We start from the raw sequence: 17,631 nt of genomic DNA on the forward strand, positions 1-17,631 counted from the left end.
AAACATGAAAACAACACGTAAAAGACTAGGACATTTCCTGACCTGGAAAAGAAATTAAATGACATAGACATTTATTAACAAACAAAATAACTATTTTCAAGTATATTTTAATTTTTCTTTAAGTGAATTCAGATTAATTAATAATCTATTATCTATTTTGATGATGCCACCTGTTTTATCCTCATTTGGCCATGAAGATGGATACACATGGATGGTAGTAGAGGCCAGATCAAATCAGAGTGGACCAGACAATTTCCTACAGTTCTCTCACCGAGAATGTAATTTGTGAATCAGATGGGTTGTTTCATCACCTTTAATCGTTTTGATCACCATTGTCACCCTCAGATTCAGATGAGGTGGGCTTATACTTTGATTTAGCTTTCTTGGCATTCTTTTGTTGCCCCGCTGGCTTTGGGCAGGGCTGCAGAGCCTGTGAGATATCTGTCCATGTCCAACGATCCTCCTTCAATGAGTGCTCTTCCAGGGTGAACTGACCCTGCTTGGTCCGAGTGAGTTCCTTGATGTGAGCACAGGATGACAGAGCTGCGGGGTACAGGGGTGAAAATCAGATTATTATGTCAGGTAAATTAAATGTTAATGTTTGAGGGTAGTATTACAAGAAATAAATATCTCTAGAGTGTTACCTTTTGCAAGATCATCAACCAAGCTTCTGACATAAAACCCACCTCCACACTCAACATCTGTAAATACAAAAAGTAGATTTAAATTTAATGAAAAAGATGAACTAAAGCTGTTCAGCATGACAATGATTTTATGGAGAAAAAAATGTTTTCTAACATAGTGCACTCCAAAATGAAAATTTGTTGAAAATGTACTCACCCTCCAGCCATCCAAGATGTAGATTAGTTAGTTTTTCCATTGAAACAGATTTGGAGAAATGTAGCATTACATCACTTGCTCACCAAAGAATCCTCTGCAGTGAATGGGTGCCATCAGAATGATAGTTTAAACAGCTGATGGAAGCATCACAATAATCGACACTTCAATCCAGACACAACTCCAGTCCATTAATTAATGTCTTATGAAGTGAAAAGCGAAAACAAAACATTTCTAAACAAATATGTCAGTGGACTCTGAGGTGGGAGGACAACAGGGGATGGGCGTTTTCACCAGAGGAAGCGTTTTTATGGATTATGAGCACATATTTTGATTAGAAACAATGGTTTAAAGCTAAAACACCTTAATGATGGGCTTGTTTCTTACAAGCATGCAGCTTTGCACCTCACTAGATGTTAATTGAAGGACTGTGGTCTCTCATTCTGACGGCACCCATTCACTCCAGATGATCAATTGGTGACCAAATGATGCAATGCTAAATTTCTCCAAATCTGTTTTGATGAAGAAACAAACTCATCTACATCTTGGATTACCTGAGGGATGAGTATTTTTTCAGGGAATTGTTTTTTTGTTTTTGGGTGAATTATTTCTTAAACTCTCTAAATACAGTATTAATGAAATTGTACAAGAAAACACATTTACCATTCATTAATACTTATAATATAATGTCTTTCCAAATTTAGCATTTAAATGACAAACCTATGGTGAAATATGGCGGGCTGAAGTCCTGTAAAGAGAGACTGTACACTGTGACTGGACGTGCAGGTTTAGCCTCAACCTCTTGACCTTGCTTGAGCAGGACAGACATGCGCTGGCCATCCTTCTTCAGGGCTGAATATCTTTAAATGCAAACATCAGATTTTCTATGACGTCAAGAAACATAATTCATTTAGACGTCTATGAAGAGTGTATTGTGTATCAAGCAAAACAAATTGACTTACAGAGGTGGAACCTGCATAATTTCACCCGTAAACTGCTTCAGCTTCTCCTCAAAAGCCTCTTTTGTGATGTGATCTGGGAAAAACAAGCACTAATCTTTATAGACTGACTTCTGTGAAATATCCATTCCCTCATCACAAGCAAAATCATAATTCTTCTCACCATAACTCTTCTCTTCAACAACATTTCCTGTGACGTCAAGCGTATCAGTTGCTTTGCCTAACTCTGCAACAGCTCTGTATTTCTATGAAAAAAAACATAGAATCAAATGTTACAGTAATAAAACATGTGGATGACAAATGTAGAAAGACACACAAACATGTTATGACCCAGAAAATACTTACCTTTGATCCTGCAAGCATCGTGGTGAGCATCTTTGTTCCTTCACCAATTCCAACCACTGCAAAACATTAGGTTAAGTTATATTCTTACATATTTTATATTATTTCATATCCTTGAAGCAAAATCCCATAACTTACATGTTTTCTTTCATTTTCTTTCATACTTGTTTGCATTTGTACATTTCAATTACAAGATTATATTTAAACGCTGTTTGTCTGTAGTAGCTAAATAGTTTTTTTCCCCAATTAATATTCACATACACTAGTCCATATCGCGGTTTGATTGAAGTGCACTGAATTGCATTTGATTTATTCTTTCAATATTTAATGAATTCCGTGACATTGCTCGTTACACAGTAAACTTCTAAAAGGGGTTGTTTAATTTTCATTGGAATAAAAGATAGATTAATGTTTTCGCCTTCATTTGATTACCAGAAAAATGAAAATACACAACACAGAATTTCTAAAAAAATAAGTAAATAAAATTAAAATTTCATAGGGCCCTATTATTGTATACAAATTAATAAATTAAGTTGTTTTATGAATTCAATTAATTAGATATGTTTTTGATTAAACCATTAAAATGGAATACAGAAAAAAAAGCGCAGAATTTGGGCCCTAAGAATGTAATTTTTGTTAAACATTTAATATGCCAAAATTGCTGTTAAATTAAACAAGTTTCATGATTTTAATTAACTAAACATGTTTTTTTTTTTGTTAAAATTTAATATAATCATCCAGACAAAAAAGAAAAGAAAAAAACGGAATCCAGAAAAATTTAAACGGAAAAAAAGATTTTGGAAAAAATAAAACGGATTTCATAGGGCCTTACAAATATCACGCATCTGAAGCTATAATTTTAATACTAAGCAACAGTGCATATTATATAGGTCCTATTTAAATTTTTTTAAATGGCGCTCACTCGTTTTTGTGAAAGACCCAAGAAGGACCATGCACAGTCACTTTCCACACAGGCACACTTCATGTTTGGTTGAAATAAACCTTAAGCATGTAAATGTATAATTTCCTTCAGTTTAATTTAAATGTGCAATTAAAATAAATAAAAATAAATGTATATTTTAAAGTTTAGAATTAGACAGCCTTGCGTTGTGTAGACAATTGCATAGTGAAAATGACCCCAACGCACCACCTAGTGTCCAACCTACTCTAATACTATTATAACCTGTTTAAATGTGAACAAGGGATTTACAACATTAAAGAAATCCTTTATTTATAACATGTACATGAAAAATCTAAAAGATTAGACACAACTATGGGACACGGTCGTGCAGCAGCGAGCAACAGTGAAAGGAACCTCAAGGTTGTAAATGTGTGAAATTGTATAGGGCCCCATTCCTGTATTTTGCCCCCAAATCACTAAATCCGCCCCTGATCATAATATAATTGTCTGCTTTCTTATATAAGCATTTTCGTCCTTCGTATTTTACTAACTCGTATAAAAGCAAATCTACCAGCATAAAAAAAAATATTATATTATTCAAATAAAGGCGTCGAAGATTGTACCTTTAAAGTTCACAGTAAAATATTGAAGCACATGATGGCGACATTTACCCACTATTACTGAAGAAGTGTAGCCGTAGGATAAACAAAACAATGTGTCGGCTGTTTGTTATATTTCCACATATCAATTAGGCCTATATAATAAGGATTATGAATAAGTATTATTATTAAAGTAGCCTAGTATTAGAATAAGTAGGCTATTATGCAATTAGACTAATATTGTGTTAGCCTACTAATAGAGGGTGTATTTATTATTATAACAGTATTATTATAATTCTGTTTATTAATGCGTTTTTAGAATGGTACATTTTAAATGGTACATTAACCAAGTGCGATCTTTTATAAATGTACACACTAGACAAATCACAGTGATTTTAATCTTCGAAAAGAAAGGGTCTGCAAAGATCATATAAAATATAAAAACTTAAAAAGCAATATCACAATCTGTTAAAGTCAGAAAAACAGTAGTTACTATTAAAGCAGGAGTAGCTAGTCAAAATATAACTGCTTCAGCTGTAACTGTAGCCACATACCGTAGCAATCTTTGAGGACACGCCCATTGTGTAAGCCTCCGGTTCCCGTTATTCAGTCGCGCTTTGTGGTGATCACTGATGCCTAGCGCCAGAGCTGCTCCGCTGCTCGTGGACATACAGCTCGCACACTTTCTGCTTATCTGAAGTCGGGGACTTGTGTTTTGGATTGAAAGGCACATTGGCGACCACCGTCATTTTATTTCAGGAGGAAAATCCACAGTTTTCTTACTGCATCATGTCAACAAGAGGTAAGCAGTTTTTATGTAGTTTTAAAAAGGCATGCTCTAATTTGCGAGGACAAATGTCTTATTCATACGTAGCCTACTCATAAAGAGGTCAGTCTATCTGACACGAGTTTTATTCTGCTGAGAATGAAGCTAGCTTTAACTTGAGACGCGATGAGACTGTCATCTCTCTACACCTGTCCTGAAACAGTTGTTTTTGCATATGTCAAATCTGACAACTACATGTGAGTTAAACTAGTAATGCTACATGCATTATCGTAGTAGCCTACTTAACTATAAAAATTTAGTAGCCTATTAATTTGCTTTTTTCTGTTTCTGATGTGTAGGCTATTGAAATGGAATTTTGATGTTTTTTTGATGCATTAACACAATTTGTGTAAAAAAAAAAAAAGTTTGGGAGACAGTTTTGGCGAAAGGTGTCCCTTTATCTGGATAATTTTCTTTTTGACTTTGCATAATATCTCACAATTTCTTCAGGGATTCCTGACAAGATCTGGTTCCAAACTTCCAATTAAAAAAGTGATGTTTATTGTAGGCCTATTATATTCTTTACAGACTTAAAAAAATGGCCTGAAGACAACTGAAGGGTTAAATAAGTTCAAGAAAGGACACAAAGAAGAAACAAAGCCTATTACTTGACTAGTGTATTATTTGCATTTTGTCCTCTCTTCTTTTCATATTAGTGTCACACAAGATGATGCTATGTATATGCCCACTGAATGTTTCTTTTTATTATTCTTGCTTTGACATTTCAAATGGTTTCTGGACTTCAATTACAGACTCACCGCAACCACTGCAGATGATTTGTGATGCTGAGTCTATTTAAAGAATCGGGCTACTGCCACCATGAGCCACAGACTCAGTCATAAGCCTCGAGCATGCTATAATTACAGCATGTGTTCAAAAACTTGTGTGTCTAAGAAATTATTCTTGAAAAGTGTTGCAGTATTATTGATTTAGCTTTTGTGATTTCTAAGTCTGAGACTTGCTTTTCTATCTCGGCTAGAGAGGCTCGAGTGGATGAATGCCAGTATTACAGAGTTTATGTCTCTTTTTTTAATAATTATATAGTTGTTCTCAAGAATGGTGCTTTTCTTCAAATGGTGCAGTCTTTTTGAATTAAATCTAAATGACAAAGACTGCAACTTAAAATGAAGTAGATGCAGAATAGTTCTGTATATAAATCTGGAGGTTTTCGGTCATACAATTCCTGCATCAGACATTTTGGCTGGAAGTGTGTTTAACTTCGGTCTTGAGTTTGCTTTCAGACCGTTACATTTTGGTGAAGTCCTATTCACAGCACTGTCTACTTCCAAGTGCAATTCCATGTTTTTCTTGCCATGTCCCTATGACCCCTAGTAGCCCAGAGTAATGGAGTTCACTTTAAACTTTGCACTTAAGATCAACAAGCCATTTCCCAGTTGTCCAGTCATTTCATTTTAGTTGTTGAGGTCACTGGAGTGCAATTATCACACCAGACATCTGTAAAACTGTGGAACAAGTTTGACAAAGCAAAAACAATTAATCAAAAGTAGGGATAAATAGAGCAAGCGGTCATACAGGAGGTTATATCTCACTAAATATAAGGTTTGTGATGAAACAATGAATGAAACAGCATGCAAAAGCAAAAAAGCTCTTTAATGGCAGGATCTATTGTACCAGCTTAGAATATAAGTGCAACTGCTGTTGGGGCATGTTGTCACAAAAAGGTTAATGTGTGTTAAATAAACTATATCTTTTTTTCCTGGGAAATAATAATGGAAATACTTTTTTGTAGCCATGACTTAAAAGCATGTAATTAAAAAAAAAAAAAAAAAACCCTGAGAAATATTTACTGAAGTAAAAAATTGTGACAACTACCTCCGTTCTCCTCTATTCAAAAGAACAAACAATTAAACACTAACTGGTAGATTTTCTTGACGTGATTCTCAATATCCTCCCAATTGTTCACACATCTTTTAATGGGGCATTCCCTCTTTCTCTCTGTATCTCCATTTCTTGGACCCAAGATCATTGTCGGCCCCTGGAGAAGCCCAGTTAAAGCTGTCTGCTGAAATCAGTGTGAGAATCTGAAAAGTAAACCGTCTCTAACAACATCCAGCGAGCAGGAACCTCTCAAGACTTGCTTTTCTTTGAGCTTTAATCAGAGCAGTGATACCACTGTTTTCTTTCCCAACAGCCCTCACATATATTCTCCAGGAAAGACGACTTTGTGACAGCTCTATCACTTTCACCTTCAGAAATTGGCCGTTTTTGAGATGGAAAAACAAACTGATGATGGTTCAGTGTGTTTCTTAAAGCTATAGGTCAGCCAAAAATTCAAATTCTGTCATAATTTACTCACCCTCACTATTCCTTTAATGTGTTACAACACAAGAAAATAATTCTAAATGACTAAATAACTTCTTGTGAGATATTTCAAGACTGATTAGACTGAGGATTGTAAACGAGGTGTGCTCTACTTATCACTGTCCCAATTCAGGTCATCCAAGCCCCTGTAAGATATGTCTCTTATCATTGCTTTAAGTGGTTGTCAGACTCTGAGACTTGTCTCTTGATGGGGGTGAGCAGGATGGAATCCAGAGCGCTTGGAGTTTTGCTGCAATAGAACCTACTGTGTTTGACATGGCTTTGCTTCAGAGACACGGAAACACAGTCACTTTACTTCAGCAGAATGACACATCATAATTCCTGCTGTCCAGCTCAATGCTACGCTTTCTTTGTATCCTGTTTAGTCACTTGGGTTTAGTCAGAGTTGTGTTTGCTGGATAAATAGTTTGAATCATTCCTGCACATAGCTTCAACACAGTCAATTAAGCTAAATTACAGGATTCAGTAAATAACTAGAATATACCGAATTTGTGGTGTAAGGTAATGGCACTGTTTTATGAAGCTCTGATGCAAAAGGTCTATTAAGAGGCTGTTATGATTAAGTAATTTATATTTTTGAAACACATTGTAACATATATTTTTGCTCTGCCAACAAAAAGCTGAAAATAGTCCAAACAAAATAAAAGCAGGATTAACCGTTAACACTTTCATGAGCAACTCACAGGTATAGTGGCGTTTCGTTCCTGAATGAATCACTATTTTTGAATGAATCATTTGTGTGAGTGATTTAGTAGTCTTACTCCCATATTACATTTATACAGATTGACAGTATATTTTTAATATTTGTATAATAGAAGCTTTTTTAATGACTGAAGGCCAGTATCACTGATACCAATACTACTGATGTGTCTAGGAAATTGTTTTCCCCCTAATATTTATCCATTGACTAGCCATTCAACATTACAGTATAATTGAGAACTATCAAATTGATCATTTATTAGACTATTTTAATATACAGAAATTGAATACAATTATCGAACACTAAATTTTGAATTGAATACAGATGAATTCTTAAAGCTATGAAAGTTATTGATTTCTTCTTTTTTCTTTTGTTCTTTGATTAACAGGCATCACAGCAGCTTAGTTATTAGGTTGTTTGGCTGCTATTACTTTAAGAGCTCCCGCTGCTGAACATGATGCGGCTCTGACACACATCATATTTTCTCATGTCTTTACATTTTCTGACCTACTTCAGGTCTGAAAGTTTCTATAATGAGCTGACAAGTTGAATCGGGTATGTTAGATGAGGGAGACCACTGCATTTCAGAGACATGTTGGCCACAAAGCAAGGCACTTGTTTTGTTCTTGAATCTATCAGGTTTGTGTGAATGACTGAATCATGAAAGCAGTTGCTTCTTTCATTTTTTATAGAATTAGTGGCTTTGAACGTGTCAGTTAAGTAAATGATTCAATGACTGAAACAGTCAGAATCAGAAACAGTCTCACTTAATAGCACAGGCTCACAGTCTGTCTAAAATGTGCAAAAAAAACAGGCCAAATGTAAAAGTTTGAAAATTGGATCTTTAAGAAGTCTAAATGTTATGCTTTGAACTGTATGCTGACGTTTAGCCGTCGGCTCTGCTTCTTTATGTGAACTTGGTGGTGATCTGCACTACAGACCTGCCACCGTTAGGATGACCAGGGGAAGTGGAGCATGTTTGCTGATTGCTGGGGTTTCAGCCTCATGAAAGCCACAGGGCTTTAGTTGTTGTTCCAGGCTTAATTAAGCTTGATCCCACCAGGAAGCTGCCCCTCTGCCACTCTCTGTTCCCAAACTGCCCTCAGCTGGCCAAGCCCAGACCCACTACATTCCTATAATAGGATGTCACCTCTCTTTGGATGAGCTGGTCAAGTGGAGAGGGGGAAGGGATGATGGAGGAACCAGTATTTCATGGAAATTTAAGAAGTCATACAGGGTAACTGTTACATATTTCCCATTCCATTTCATTCTGTTTCTGATACACACAAATGATACATATAAAACATGTACAGTGGGTCCAACCACTGAGACACCTGAAATGCTTTAACATTCTTTAATATTTATCATGTTTAATACGAACAATACACATTACAATACAAATTGTTATGCAAAACTAGCATTATTTGAGAATGATCCAGTGAGCATCTTGTTCTTGAGTGGAAATGAGAACATCTGACCTTTTTAAAAAATATTTTGACTTTTGGCCTCCTCTATGTATGTACAGTGTACAAGCGCGCACTCACACACACACACACACACACACACACACACACAGCCACACACACGCACACACATATATATATATATATACCTTGCAGGTGTGTAAGCACCAGATGGAGGCCATCATTCTGATTCCAGCTGACCACACACTCCTGAGCTCTGTATTCCCTGTGGGCTGCTGATTCTGTGCTTCTGCACTAAAAAAAAATCACCATCCTGACGAATGCTTCATCTGTGCTGAGCTCCAGAGCCACTCGAGAGTCTACAGAGTAAATGCTTAGCTTCAACTGGGAATTTATCTTACCGTGCATTTGACAAAATGTTTTAGGCCACGTTCTCCTGATGCCTGGTTCATGTCAAAGCCAGTTTGCTTTCCTAAGTTTATCTCACTTTGTGGACAGAAGTCCAGTTACAGACCAGTGGGGGAAAGGGCTGCTGATATTACTGGCTACCAGCCGACTTTTGTCCCAATTATTTCCTGTGTTATTGTAGAAGATGTGGCTAAAAGTAAACATAGAGATCCCTCTCAAAACGAAGGATCATTATGCTCTACACTGTAGTAAAAAAATCTTAATCACAAAATCCAGAGTGCATTTGATACCTTGTCTTCTTGATTCTTATAGTGACCTTGTGAAAATATAGAAGAAACCGACATTTTTACTTGTGTGTGTGTGTGTGTCAGATTTGACTTACATTGTGGGGTCCCCAGAAAGACAGTAAATCCTGAAATGACCTATAATCCAGTAGTCTCAAATGGCTAAAGAAACATGCAAAATAATAAATGAAAATCTTAAATGTTTTGTGATGTTTCAGGGTTGGGTTTAAGAATATGTTTCAGTAACAGAAAGTGTTATTAGCTCAGTATTAAAGCAAAATAAGTCAAGGTAAAGTCAATGTGAGCGTGTGATTCTGCCCCTTTAGCCACGGTTTAAATTGCACAATCATCCAATTTATTGCATTTTCAGACCATCTGTTTTTACATACTTTATTACATCAGAAAGCAGCTCACTCTCCTTTTCCTTCTTTTTTCTTATAGGGGAGATTTTTTGCTCTTTTTTAATCTTCGGGAAAAAAAATGTAATTTTGCAAAACTCTATCCCCTTAGGTTACTTTTGCTAACTGAGACAAGCTTTAAATATTAACTAAAGATTTGCATGAACAGTGTGGGTATTATTCTGTAAAATAAAGTCATAGATAGTTTGTATATTCTTCTTACATGGGTTTGAGTGAATATTGACATTGCAAAGCATTTTATCTGTGGGTTTTCATTATTTTTAATAAGAAATGGTTAAATTACACAGTAAAATGTTTAAAAACCAGAGTCTGCAAACCATTATCAAGGCAAGAAGAAATGCCTCATTTAAAAGAAATAACTGTTAATTCTTGTGACAGTTTATTGCGGTGTGGAACTATGACAGTTATGCTTTCTTTCAAAATGATTGATTTGGCTTAGAGAGGCCGCCATTATATATACTCTGACTTAATGTCGTTTCAGTACATCACAGTAATAATCCTGTAGTCCTGATTGATCCACTTATGAATATTGATGCATGGACGTCCACTTAGTATAAACTGAAGACAGAATCCATTTAGAATGGAAAGATCTTACAATCCTATGAGCCTTATTTTGAGAGCAATATTTGCAGTTTTCCTGGCAAAGTGGATTTGTGGGTCATCTACAAGGTCACGGCAGTATAAGGGCTTAATTGCTGCATCCAAAAAGACCACCTGCAGTAAGAGCAGAAGCAATCACATTAATTACTTCTTAGCAGGGCACAGTTGCATTAATAATAGCTCTCCAGACCGTGGCTTGGGAGCAGCAGATGTAGGATCAGACATTACTGAAACAGTAGCATCCGTTTTGTTGCCCAGGCCAGTGGCCTGTATGTTTCTAACACTGTGTTGGGCTCTCATGTTTACCCAGCATTCTGTCAACCCACGGGATATAGAAACTGACCTTTTGATACCACAACTGATGGAATCTCTCAAATCCAAAATTCAGATATATGGAGCATTTGTCAAGGCATTTTTGCTTGCTTGCAATGTCTGAATGTGTTATTTTAAAGCCCCCCTCCAGCTCAGAGAATGATCAGGCTTGCCTGAATGATGCACACTGACATGACACTGTCCGGGCTTTTTATAAAGGGGTCATTTTCAAATGCACATTTTTTTTTTTTCATATTTCAGTTTTCATGACCATTTTCACTCTTTTTGAGCCTTCATCCTCATGACTTTTTTTTAATATGATGAAACCATAAACCCTTTGCTATTTAAACTGGCCTGGGAAATTAATGTGATAAAATTATGTTTTCAATTATGTTTGTTCAATTGTATTTAATTTGATTAAAGAAAAGAGAGAATATATAGATTAATGCATGCTTACTTATTCCAAATATTTGAATGGCAGTGTATCGCAGTTTTTTTTTTATTAAAAAAAATTAACAAACACTGATAATAAAAAGTAATGTTTCTTGAGCACCAATTCAACATATTAGATTGATTTCTAAAGGATCATGTTACACTGAAATTTGTAATGGCTTCTGAAAATTCAGCTTTGCCATCACAAGCATAAGTTATATTTTAAAATATATTTAAGATCCGAGTTACAGTATGCTTACATTAGTGAAAAGGGGAGCATGATGAGGAATGAATAGTGCTGTGTATGCGACAAGGCCATCGCCAATGGCTACCTGACATCATTTTAGAGCTGCTGATAACATGCAATCTCTTTGTGTGATTAGACCCTGAGAGAGCTTTCTCTCCCCTGTCACACTCTTCTTACAGTATATCCAGTCACTGCACGTGAGATTTTGCGGTAACGTATTTTATAAACATTGCTTTTTGCAGCAACGTACTAAATGGTGCATCAGCAAATTGATTTTGAGTTATGAACCCACTCAAAGCTTTTAATGCTTCAGTGTTAAGACGCATTTCAGATGCAATTAGATGCTTTTATACAGTGTCCTCCTAACCGGGCATGAAGCAATAAAGTGGCAGGCAATAAAAGCTGTTTTTTTTCATAAATGTTGTCCTAACCAGTTGCAACAAGCAAATATGGAGGACGATTTAAGTGCCATTTAAGAATAAAATGAAGAAATCATTTATTAATGTATTAATTCAAAAATAAAAAGTAAATGAATAAATTCACTTTTCAAAGTGACAAATAAATAGATGTAATTAAATACAATAGTATTTTTAAATGGCTTTTTCTTTTTTTTTTAACTCAGTTGACATTTGGCAAAAAGTTTAAGAAAAGCAGTTTGCAAACGAATTAAGAAAAGTAATTGGCCAATGTTTTGAAATGCTTATTTAGTACTAATCTTTTGGTAAATTTTAAATATTAATTAATTAAATGAATTTAACCATGTCTGTTTATTCATTTAAGCATATATATAAGTGATTTATCAATTTACAGTTTTATTTTTGAATAAATATTGAAACAATTGGATCGACCCTCTGTGAGTGACAGGCTATTCCACCAATCACTTCATTCTATTCCTGTTTTGCGCTGGGAGACCCGCCTACAGTGAAACCTCACTAGTCCATATTAATCCGCCTCCATATAATGTAACATTTATCTAATCATATACTATCATCTATCAAATATGTTCAGACTGGCTGTGTTGTAGATCATGTTCAGTGCTTGTTGCTTGTGGTATCACACCTGGTCAAGACACACTGTTTGATACATTTTTTGTCTTGCTTGCTTGCACCTTGTTCTCTCCAGAGACTTTGGTGCTATGTGCTCTGGTGCTCGTGGGTCTGTAATGGCACTCTCTTAAGGGCTGAGAGGGCTCTTAAGGTTTGATTCTGAGGTTGGCTGAAGGTTTGAAGGTCGTCCAAACAAATAAACACCCCCACGATGTTTCCGAGCAACCTCTGATACCGTGGGCTGTTTGCACGGTAAACGCCAGGAATATAACTCAAACCAACCTCACGTAAAATGCAGAGGGGAAAAATAAAAAAACTCTGGAAAGGATTACGACATTGTGAAAGAATTTCCCCAACATTTCCTCTTCAAGTGAGTCCAATGAACACTGACGGAGCAGTTGTTGAAGACTGAAAGCAGGAGGTTTTGTTGTTACAGTATTCTCTCAAGTGTAACCATTTAGTGCAAAGTTGATAAGGCTCTCTTTTTCTTCCTCTTTCTCATAGTCTCTCTCTGTGGGTGTTCGTGAGAGTGTGTGTTTTTATATTTTGAACCCTGGAACAGATGTGGCAAATGCCTACTTTACGGTTTTGCAGGGCAATTCACGATGAGCCAGTTTAATCAGCCAATGGGTGGAGCTGAACATAGCGCTTCACCTTTATTGCTCCTGGAGAGCATGCATCTGTTTGCAAGCCTGTGTGTGAGAAATAAAGCAGGGATGCGGTCATTTAATCCCCACAGTGTGAAGAAACATCCCGTTCCATGTCGTAAATGTCAAAAGCACCTTGTTCTAAATTTCTCAACAAAGATGAATGTGTCTGTGTGGTTTTAATAGCTAACGCAATTCTTTTGGAGTGAAATTCCTTCAGGGATGTTGAATTAGGGTCACACAGCCAGATAAAACAAACAAACAAAGGATTTTGAGTTTTCGACTTCATTTGTAATATTTGAAGCACATACCACAGAGATATTTGAATCTTTTTCTAATTTGGATCATATAAATAAGAAGGTGTCAAATTATGAGAAGACAATCTGTTTATTATTGGCATCTAAATGTTAAGTTTATGACACTTCCAACATTGTGTTTATCTTATGAGAACTGCACTGTTAGCACGTGTATGCCATTTTTATGGTGTGCATGCTTATATTTCATACTGTGAAGTGAATCTTGAGCTGGTAATTGCCATGGTGTGCAGTGGACTGTGTTTGATTGAATTAGATTTGCTGTATTTTTGGCCCTGGGTTTTGTGTGTAACAAGTTATTTTCTTGCACTTTTCAGACGTGCAGCTAGGGGGAGCAACACTTAACAAAATTTCACTTGCTATTAGTTTATATACGTTTTCAATACTGACCTGGGTATTCAGCCATTTTTACACTAAGGACCCCTTGGTGGATATAGAAATAGAGCAGGAACCCCCTGTTTAATATTGTACAAAACACCCTACAATGACTTGCATATAGTATAAGCTTAGATTCCCACCTTATTGTTTCTCTAGATCATAGATGGCACAAAAATTAATCTCAACACATTTAATGAATGGCTATGTTCTTCTTAATTTTGTCATTTTGTCTGAATATCAATATTTTAGTCAGTCAAAACATTTTTGAGATAAATTGTATTTATTTTGTGTCTCTGGAAAATAGTGGTCTGTGACATTTTATTAATTTACATATTAAAGTATTCTGTGTCTGTTTGTCTATGAGATTTGTATTTGTAGACATATTGATGTTTTTGTTAAGTACAAAATATTGTTTCTATTTTGAAGTTCAATAAAAATACTGGGAATAAATGCTGTAGGATTTACTTTATTCAGAAACAATTATTCAGAAATTGCTAGTACATTTCACAAATAATTACAAAAAAAATGACAAGCAACATTTATTTAAACATGAAAAAGTATATATTTTTTGTAAAATGTACACCAATAATTTCTTTTTTTGTTTTTCTTATTCTTTGATTGTTAAAATTATATTAATAAATGATAAAATGATTGATAATGAAAATTATGTTTCAGATTAATCTCTTTTTCTGGGATCCTGCTTTGTCAGTTGTCGGTTATTCAAAACACAAATTTAAATAGAATGGCTAATTAAGAATTTTATATCAATTATTCTTTTACATTCTTACCACAGGTAGGGATTTATCTTACCCTAGTACTATTTGAATGTTTTTACAATTTTTTTTTTACTAAATTAGTAAATGTTTCTATTTATTACCCTTAGTAACACATTGGCTAATGCAACCTAAATTTAAAAATGTTACAATTTAAAAATAAACACTTATTCTTCTTAAGGTTGGCATCTTCCCCTACCATATTAATGAATTTCCATACTTTGTGATGTTTACATTGCACGGCCATTAAAATAGTCATATATGGTGATACACTTGTGCATCTAATGATTTTGATGACTATACTTGAGTCTTAAAATGGAGAGAGACTGAAATCTTGATGCATTGTGAATGGTTGTTATATAATGTCAGCGTTCCTCGTCATGACGCTCCTTACATTGCCTGCATTCATCTATGAAGTGATTCACTCTTGCCATGAGAAATTCTATACGCCACATGGAGAAATGTTATGCAATAAGACGTGGGCCCGGATGGCGATGAAAGGCAGTATTGTTTGATGTTTTGGAGGAAGGTTATTAAACCATGCATGGTTGGCTTAATAACCTTCATCCAAAGGGAACTGGAGTGGATCCAGTACTATGTCCCATCATTAGCTTTGACAGTCCATGGATAACACATGCATATCCTTTCCTCAGCAACTCGACTGGTCAAGTGTAAGAATGTCAAGATGGATGGAAGGCCCGGTAGCGTTATTAAAGAGATTCAGCTTCCAAGTGTGTGGACAAGCCCCTGAGCACTTCTCTGTGCAGATTAGCTGCTTGATTGTGTTGACCTTGCATGAATCAGAACATATGTGTAATAGGACATAAGGTGGACAAAGATGTGCATTTTACATCACACAAGAGTGACTGAACATGACAGGTCTATATGTGTGCAGCAGTGGCTTCATATAGCATCAGAGAATCCAGAATACTTTTATCTACTTTTCCTACCTGACTGTTGTCAGTATGCTTGATGACTACCTTGCTACTTTATTCTTGTCTAACCTACCTCATGTTCCGGTTTCTCAGGGTAATTTGAATATGTTGGACAGTAGATGGTGGTTTTTGGCCCTCTGAGTATTTGTTAACTAAATCGGTCACTCTAAGAGAGCTGTTATTAATATTTCTGCATTTAAAATGGAAAAACTATTATAGCTAGGGCGCAGTGGGTAGCGTTGCATTGCATGGGGAAGCAGGTTTGAATATTGATGGATGTCAAGACCCCAAGTGCCTTTTTCTCCCTCGATCTACCTGTATGCTCTCTACTGTCCCCTGGTGCTTCAAAATGGAACTAAGTTGAAGTAAATAGTTAGAAATATCATGAAACATTGTCAGTAAATTATATATTAGAGAACAATTAGCAATATTATTTAATATTATTTAATGTTAACGATCTTATAATGCTAATTCATAATCAATGATTAAAACAGTTGTGCTGCTTAATATTTTGGAACCTGTGACACTTTTGTCAGGATTTTTTGATGAATAAAAAGTTAAAAAGAGCAGAGCATTTATTTAAAATATAAATATTTTGTAACAATATACACTACTGTTCAAAAGTTTAGGGTCAGTAAATTTTTTGTGTGTTTTTAAAAGAACAAATTGCTCTCCAGGGCTGAATTAATTTAATCAAAAATATTGTGAAATAGCATTTCAGTTTAAAATAACTGTTCAGGGCTTGACAATAAGGACTGCCTGATGGATCAGGGCCGGCGTGAAAGATGCTCGTGACAGTTGACAAATTTGTCACTGGCCCGATCGGGTCACTGCTGCGTAGTCACAAAAGTTTTAGGTTTTTAAGGCTTGCAAGTTTTAAAAAATCATATATATATATATATATATAATATTATATCTAAATGTGGTAAATATGCTTTACTTCTATACTAAATGTAGTTTTTATTTGATCAAAAATACAGAAAAAACTGTAATATTGTGAAATATTATTGCAATTTAAAATAATGGTTTTCTATCTCCACTCCACTCTATTTCTCTACTCCAGTCTTCAGTGTCACACATGATCCTTCAGAAATCATTCTAACATGCTAATTCATAATCAATGATTAAAACAGTTGTGCTGCTTAATATTTTGGAACCTGTGACACTTTTGTCAGGATTTTTTGATGAATAAAAAGTTAAAAAGAGCAGAGCATTTATTTAAAATATAAATATTTTGTAACAATATACACTACTGTTCAAAAGTTTAGGGTCAGTAAATTTTTTTCTTTCTTTTTAAAAAAAAAGAAATTAATACTTTTATTCAGCAAGGATGTGCTAAACTGATACAAAGTGATAGTAAAAACTTCTATTGTTGCAAAAGATTTCTATTTTAAATAAATGCTGTTCTTTTTAACTTTTTATTCATCAAAAAATCCTGACAAAAGTATCACAGGTTCCAAAAAAACTGTTTCAATCATTGATTATGAATTAGAATGTTAGAATGATTTCTGAAGGATCATGTGTGACACTGAACACTGGAGTAATGATACTGAAAATTCAGCTTTTATCACAGGAATAAATTATATTTTAAAGCACATTCACGTAGAAACTGTTATTTTAAATTGTAAAACTATTTCACAATATTACTGTTTTTTTCTGTATTTTTGATCAAATAAATGCAGCCTTGATGAGCAGAAGAGACTTCTTTAAAAACATTAAAAATCGTACTGATCCCAAACTAATATACTGTATATATATTTACATTTAGTCATTTAGTGGACGTTTTTATCCAAAGCAACTTACAAAGTAGAAGCAATCAGACAACGAGAGAGCGACAATATACAAGTGCTGTGACAAGTCTCAGTTAGTCTAGCACAGTGCACATAGCAAGTTTTATATATATAT

General features: G+C 35.0%; 2 protein-coding genes across 2 annotated transcripts in view; one reads left to right on the forward strand and one right to left on the reverse strand.

The window, feature by feature from the left end:
- LOC107566072 (TruB pseudouridine (psi) synthase family member 1) lies at nt 1-2,192 on the reverse strand. Its single transcript, XM_016251453.1, has 6 exons — nt 2,142-2,192; nt 1,960-2,041; nt 1,800-1,872; nt 1,558-1,697; nt 645-701; nt 1-543 (listed from the first exon to the last, which is right to left on the reverse strand). The coding sequence occupies exons 1-6, from the start codon at nt 2,169-2,171 to the stop codon at nt 314-316; spliced, it is 612 nt and encodes a 203-aa protein (XP_016106939.1). The 5' UTR covers nt 2,172-2,192; the 3' UTR covers nt 1-313.
- Nucleotides 2,193-4,266: 2,074 nt separating this feature from the next.
- The window catches only part of LOC107565789 (actin-binding LIM protein 1-like), an 85,780-nt gene continuing 72,415 nt past the window's right edge, over nt 4,267-17,631 (forward strand). The window contains exon 1 of the mRNA XM_016251172.1: nt 4,267-4,440. Coding sequence (XP_016106658.1) covers nt 4,428-4,440 — 13 coding nt within the window. The 5' untranslated portion in view covers nt 4,267-4,427. The remainder of the gene's footprint in view (nt 4,441-17,631) is intronic.

This window comes from Sinocyclocheilus grahami, unplaced genomic scaffold, assembly GCF_001515645.1.
Source record: "Sinocyclocheilus grahami isolate Dianchi unplaced genomic scaffold, SAMN03320097.WGS_v1.1 scaffold26.1, whole genome shotgun sequence".
Taxonomy (NCBI): Eukaryota; Metazoa; Chordata; class Actinopteri; order Cypriniformes; family Cyprinidae; genus Sinocyclocheilus; species Sinocyclocheilus grahami.

Coding starts and splice junctions, on each gene's coding strand:
- LOC107566072 (XM_016251453.1), bottom strand. CDS start 2,171: ATGCTCACCACGATGCTTGCAGGATCAAAG. Junction 2,042..2,141: donor CGATGCTTGCAGGATCAAAG/GTAAGTATTTTC, acceptor TTTTTTTCATAG/AAATACAGAGCTGTTGCAGA. Junction 1,873..1,959: donor TGTTGAAGAGAAGAGTTATG/GTGAGAAGAATT, acceptor TGTTTTTCCCAG/ATCACATCACAAAAGAGGCT.